Source organism: Fragaria vesca, linkage group LG3 (assembly GCF_000184155.1).
Source record: "Fragaria vesca subsp. vesca linkage group LG3, FraVesHawaii_1.0, whole genome shotgun sequence".
NCBI classification, from domain to species: domain Eukaryota; kingdom Viridiplantae; phylum Streptophyta; class Magnoliopsida; order Rosales; family Rosaceae; genus Fragaria; species Fragaria vesca.
In genome coordinates, this window is record NC_020493.1 from 25,652,505 (window position 1) to 25,658,496 (window position 5,992).

Consider the following 5,992-nt stretch of genomic DNA (forward strand, 5'->3'; position numbering starts at 1 on the left):
CGAACTGGACCGGCAAGCCTGACCAGGTCGGGTCGGGTTTTTTCACAGGCCTTGTTTCTGTTTTGACCAGTTCGGTCCGGTCCCAATGACAGCCGGGCCGGGCCCGGTCCTTGATAATATAACAAAATTTAGGCCCGAAAGCCCGGGCTTTAATGTGTAAGCCAGTAAACAGCCCAAACTTAAATTAATGAGTCACTAGATATGCTAGATATTAGAATAGATATGGACAAAGACAAGTATGGCATCCAGCACAGCAAGAGTATGGTCAAATATCCTCCACATATTATTATATATGGTAACAAATGCAAAATAGAAGAAAGGTATCCGCTCATCTTTCCCAAAGCCACAGAAAAATACAGAATAGAAGAAAGGTAGCTGTGTGTTCCCAGGTTTCACAAATTCACCTCCCTGAGCTCCCAGGTTCCTCAGCGCACAAGAAAGGTAACAAATCAAACGAGGGGAATATTTTCCTGTAATATTAGACTGAGAATCCGAGTCTCTTTCTCTCTTTTCTGATCGGTCTTTATGTGTTCTTTGATGTAATTCATGAGCTAGCTGTGTGGGTTTTATGTTTTCTGGGGTTTTCTTCACTTAGATCTGGATTCTAGGGTTTTTAGCACAGTATGTGATCTCTGAAATTGGCGAAAAATGTTGATTGGTGGTTGGTTTGATTTTTGATGAAGCAAAGCTGTGCTGGCTAGATAGCTATAGCAATGACAAAGCCGGCGAGGAATAAGATAAAGATTAAGAAGATTGACAACTTGTCGGCGAGGCAGGTGACGTTTTTGAAGAGGAGGAGAGGGCTTTTGAAGAAAGCTGGAGAGCTTTCGGTGCTATGTGATTGTGAGTATGCTGTGATCATCTTCTCTGCTACTGGGAATCTCTTCGCATAAGCAGCAGTTAAGGACCGAAGGCCCGAGGGACCGGCCGGTTTTTGGCCGGTCCCGAAAAGTTTTAAGGTGAAGACCCAGCCCGGTGTTAGTTTTGCCGGTCCGGTCCCGGTCCCATCAAAATAGTGGCCGGTCTGGGCTCGTGCCCAGCCCTAGATGAAACCGTAAAATACAAAAGGGGGGGGGGGGGGACGGTAAAGGACATGGCGACATAATAGAAAGCTAAAGCTCATATGCAACCATAAAAGACTATGTATATCCGATTTCCCATTATGTGAAAATTTCACTCAGCCGTAAGGAGGTTGCAACCATTTGACAAAACATGGAACTCGCTGCCTCAATAAAACAATCATGGCACGTTGCGTGCGCTTACCAGGACATAGCCCACATCACCCTATAGTAGATGGGCTTATTGATGGCATGAAGCCACAAAGAAATGATCAGCTAAAATTAATTAAAATGGCCCATGTTGGACCCATAAAGGGGGCCCAAGCCCAAGCACCACACCTAGGGAGAATAGGGTCAGTTGTTGTCAGCCATTATCATCCCAAACCTGTTGTTGCCGCTGCCGTCCTTACCCTTGCGCCGCCACACCCCCTCAGTTGGACCATCGCTGTCACACCTCGGTTAAGTTATTTTACGGTTATTTCATTTTAGTATTACTTTGGTCTTTTACTGTGTTGAGTAACCGTTTACCGTTAAGGACCTTGGAGTTGACTTTTTGTAGAAAAATTATTTTGGGAAAATTTCTTAAAGGAGGTCGTAGAGGACGTTAATACGAATTCGTGGACATGTTATATGTTAAAATCAAAGTTAGCATGTAAAAGTTATCAAATAAAAAGGGTAAACATTAGTTGGTAAATGGGTAAATTTTTATTAGGCTTTATTTTTGTGGGTGTTTTAAGTTGGACCGGGTGTGAGAGAAGCCCATTTCCTTTCTCTCCCTTCTCTCTCCTCTTTCCCGAGCTTTCCCTGACCCGCCGGATACCTCAGCTTCGTCCGCTGCCGTCCGGCCACTATAGACCGCCGCACCACTCCCAAACAGTCGGCCGTCGACCCAGCTCTCTTCTTGGACCAGTGGGAGTCGCCCTAGCGCCGCTGTGAGGGAGAAAGTTTTCCTGGAAGCTCCGACTGCGTTGTGGAGTCCCGTCGTCGGAACTCGCTCCTCCGGCCACCATCACTGGTGATTCGGGTCCCATTTGGAAGTGCTCTCTGGAGGAGGCCTCGGATAGTCGGCAGGCATAGCCGAGCATTGTGAGTGGACCTTTGATTTTAATATCATGCATGCGCTAAAGTTTATTTAATTTCAAAGGCATTTGGAGATTTAATATTTTCTTGGATTAACGAGTTCCGTTTATTTTTCTGGAACTCTCTTGTTAATTTTAATTGACATGTGGGACATGTCAAGTGATTTATATTATTAAGTAATATTTCTAGTACAGTTGGAAACTGTACTGTGCGCGATGATTTTATTATAATTTTTGGGGAAGTGTTGATCTTTTTATTTTAACATTTTACTTCACTATATAAGGGTTGTTATATATATTGATTATTGCTAGCTAACCATTATTAGCGGTCCTCACCATAGGTGAGTAGAGCGCTAAGCGTGAGACGCTATTATAGTTTAGGAGGCTACCGATCGGTATTTATATTTATTTGTTAGCTAGCCATTATTAGCGGTCCTCACTATATGTGAGTACAACGCTTAGCGTGGGACGCTATTATAGCCAGGGAGGCTCATCGTTATGGTGAAACCTCTTCCCTATTTTTATGATTTATTGGGAACCAATGGGATTGGTTCATCATTTTTATCCATAAATATTTTTGGAGAATTTCCAAGAGTGGCATGCATAAATATTTATCGCAATGGAAAATTTGGGAGTGCATAACTTTGATTTCATTGCTCCATATTTTAAGTCAATATTATTGTTAATTATTTTTGTCCACTCACGTTAACGTTTAAATGCTTCTCCCCTGGGCCTTTCATTTTTAAATACCCAGTCTGTAGAGTTTGGTTCGGCGAGTGTAGGAGACGAGTCATATTATCCACCACTTCCAGTTTTCATTCGTAGGTTACCTGTTTAACCTACTTATGTATTTTCTTGTTTCTTTCAAATTAGTAGCTCTGATAACGATGAGATGTTGTATTATTTTATGTCATATGTGTTAAGAGTTATGACTAAATTTAGGAGTGATTTGAAAGATTTATTTGGTGGGTTGTATGAGAAATTAAATTATGAAATTGTTTGAGATATTATGTTTGTGAGGTGGTGGATGTTTATTTGGGGGATCGGGTGGCTCCAGGAGATGTTGAATATTTTGGTATAGAAGTGTATTGGGAGTTGGTATTTTTTAGGTAGGGTTGCCCATTTTCAAGGAAGGTTATGCCAAAATTTTGGTAGAATTTCTTTTGAAGTGGGTCCCGCAGGGTTTATCGCGGATTTCCCCTTGAAATTCGAGGTAGGTCCTGACAATTGGTATCAGAGCACTAGGTTGTCTGATTCCTGTCTTTCTTTATCACTACCATATGTGCTTAGTAACACTTAGTGTCATTAGAGTGATAGTCTGACCGCGGCGGATCCATTGGCATTATATGCTTGGATGTTAAGTGTTTGTTAAGTATGTGGGTAGTTGTCTTTTCCTTGTTTCTTGTGCTAAATGTTTTATTCTCAGGTAACATGCCTCCTCGCCGAGCACCTATGCAGAATCATCCATGGGGGAAGATGAGGAAGTACATGGTGATTAGACTAATGCCATGGAGCAGTTTTTTTCAGTGTTTTAGCACTAGCCTTGGCTCTGAGATAAATTATGACAGGGCATACAAGAATGGAGCTAGAGCGTTTAGCCATGCTGTTGAGCCCTTGGATGCTCAGAATTGGTTAGAGACCATTGAGAAAATGTTTATTCAGGTGAGGTGCCTCGAGGATAGGAAGGTGGGTTTGGCTACCTAGTTTTTGGAGAAGGAAGCATGGCATTGGTGGCTTGATTTGATTAGAGGTATGGGTGATGCTGCTAATCATATGACGTGAGATCAGTTTACAGCTCTTTTTAGAGAGCGATACATTAGTCATGCTCATGTCAACCGAATGAGAGAGGAGTTCCTGAATCTGAAGAAGAGTGATGATATGACAGTGATGGCTTTTGAGCAGCGATTTCGAGAGTTGTCTTACTATGTGCCTGATTTGGTGAAGACAGAGCACGAGAAGATTTATCAGTTCACCAAGGGCCTTGGTGGTATTTATTCAGCTAGGATGACAGCTGTGCCATATCAGTCATTTCACCAGGCAGTGACTTTTGCTATTAATATAGAGGCACAAGAGTTAGCAGCTGGCCGTTTTCATGATTATGGTGGTCCTCGCTAGGGTTCATCAAAGAAATTGGCGTCCACCTGTGGTTCTGGATCATCTACTGGCAGTGGACATGGTAGCAGTTCGAGTTCTGGCTCTGGTTTTAGAGGGAGATTCAAGAGGCATGGTAGTAGATCATTCAGGAATTTTATTGGGCGTCAGTTTGGGCGATTCAAGAGTGGATCGAGCAGTAGGAGTGAGACTTCTGGTGGACAGTCTTTTCAGTCTGGGCAGAGTCAGTTTCAGCCAGGGGGATGTTTTCAGTGTGGGCAGCTAGATCAGTTCAAGAGGGATTGTCCCCTTTTGACCTAGGGAGCCACATATGCTCCTACTCAGGTCATGGGTCAGACATCAGTTGGTGCTTTTAGTAGTGGTACTCGCACCATGGCCCCAACTAGAGGTAGCTTTCAATAGGACAGAGGACAGAGAGGTCGCCCTACCACTACACATGCTAGGTTCCATGCTATGACGCAACAGGAGGGACGTACCTTCTTGGATGTCATCATTGGTACGTTGTTAATTTTCGATCACCCTGCTTTTATATTGATAGATCCCAGAGTGACCCATTCTTTTATGTCCAGTAGATTTTCATTTCTCGCCAGTGTGCCACCATCGCCACTTCCAGGAGAATGGTAGGTTTCCTTGCCCTCCGGTGATGTAATGAAGATAGATTGGGTATTTAGAGGTTGTGAAGTGTCGGTGGAGGGTCTTAGTTTCGAAGTTGACTTAATTCCATTAGATATTGTGGAGTTTGATGTAATTTTGGGTATGAACTTTTTAGAGGCACATAGGGCCATGATTGATTGTTTCTGGAAAGAGTGGTGTTACGAAGTCCTGGGAAGCCTGAAGTTACATTTCAAGGTGAGCGAGATGTTATTTCAAGTTGTTTGATTTCAGCTGTCACTGTTAGGAAATTGTTGAATAAAGGTTGCCAAGCTTATTTAGCACATGTGGTGGATACTAGAAGGGAAGGGGTGAGAATGGAAGATATCCTGTAGTTAATGAGTTCCCGGATGTTTTTCCAGATGAGTTGCTTGGTTTGCCTCCTGTAAGGGAGATAGATTTTACAATTGAGCTACTTCTTGGAACGATGCCTATTTCTCAAGCGCCTTATAGAATAGCTTCTGCAGAATTAAAAGAGTTAAAAACTTAATTGCAGGAGTTAGTGGATAAGAGTTTTATTTGGTCTAGTATGTCTCCATGGGGTGCTCCAGTGTTATTTGTCAAGAAGAAAGATGGCACCATGAGACTTTGTGTGGACTATAGGAAGTTGAATCAGGTTACGGTGCCTTACCCCACATTGATGATTTATTCAATCAGTTGAGAGGTGCCACAGTCTTTTCAAAGATTGATTTGAGATCGGGATATTATCAGTTGCGGATTCGGGAAAGTGATATAGTCAAGACTGCTTTTCGATCACGATATGGTCATTATGAGTTTGTGGTGATGCCCTTTGGACTTACTAATGCACCCGCTGCTTTTATGGATATCATGAATAGGGTATTCCGTCCATACCTTGACCATTTCGTGATTGTATTCATAGATGACATCTTAGTGTACTCAAGGAATTTGAAGCGACATGCTAAGCATTTAAAAATGGTATTGCAGACTTTGAGGGAAGCTCAGTTTTATGCGAAGCTTAGTAAATGTGAGTTTTGGTTGGATAAAGTGGGGTTCTTAGGCCATGTGGTTTCGGCAGAAGGTGTCAGCGTGGATCCCCAAAAGGTAGAAGCGGTGACAAATTGGAAGAGACCT

At 42.8% G+C, this 5,992-nt stretch overlaps 1 protein-coding gene across 1 annotated transcript; it reads left to right on the forward strand.

Annotated features, from left to right (window-relative positions):
* The first annotated feature begins 713 nt into the window (after positions 1-713).
* LOC101293575 (floral homeotic protein DEFICIENS-like) lies at positions 714-4,252 on the forward strand. The gene is made up of 3 exons (XM_004296211.1): positions 714-843; positions 3,564-3,823; positions 3,926-4,252. The coding sequence occupies exons 1-3, from the start codon at positions 714-716 to the stop codon at positions 4,250-4,252; spliced, it is 717 nt and encodes a 238-aa protein (XP_004296259.1).
* Positions 4,253-5,992: the final 1,740 nt, after the last annotated feature.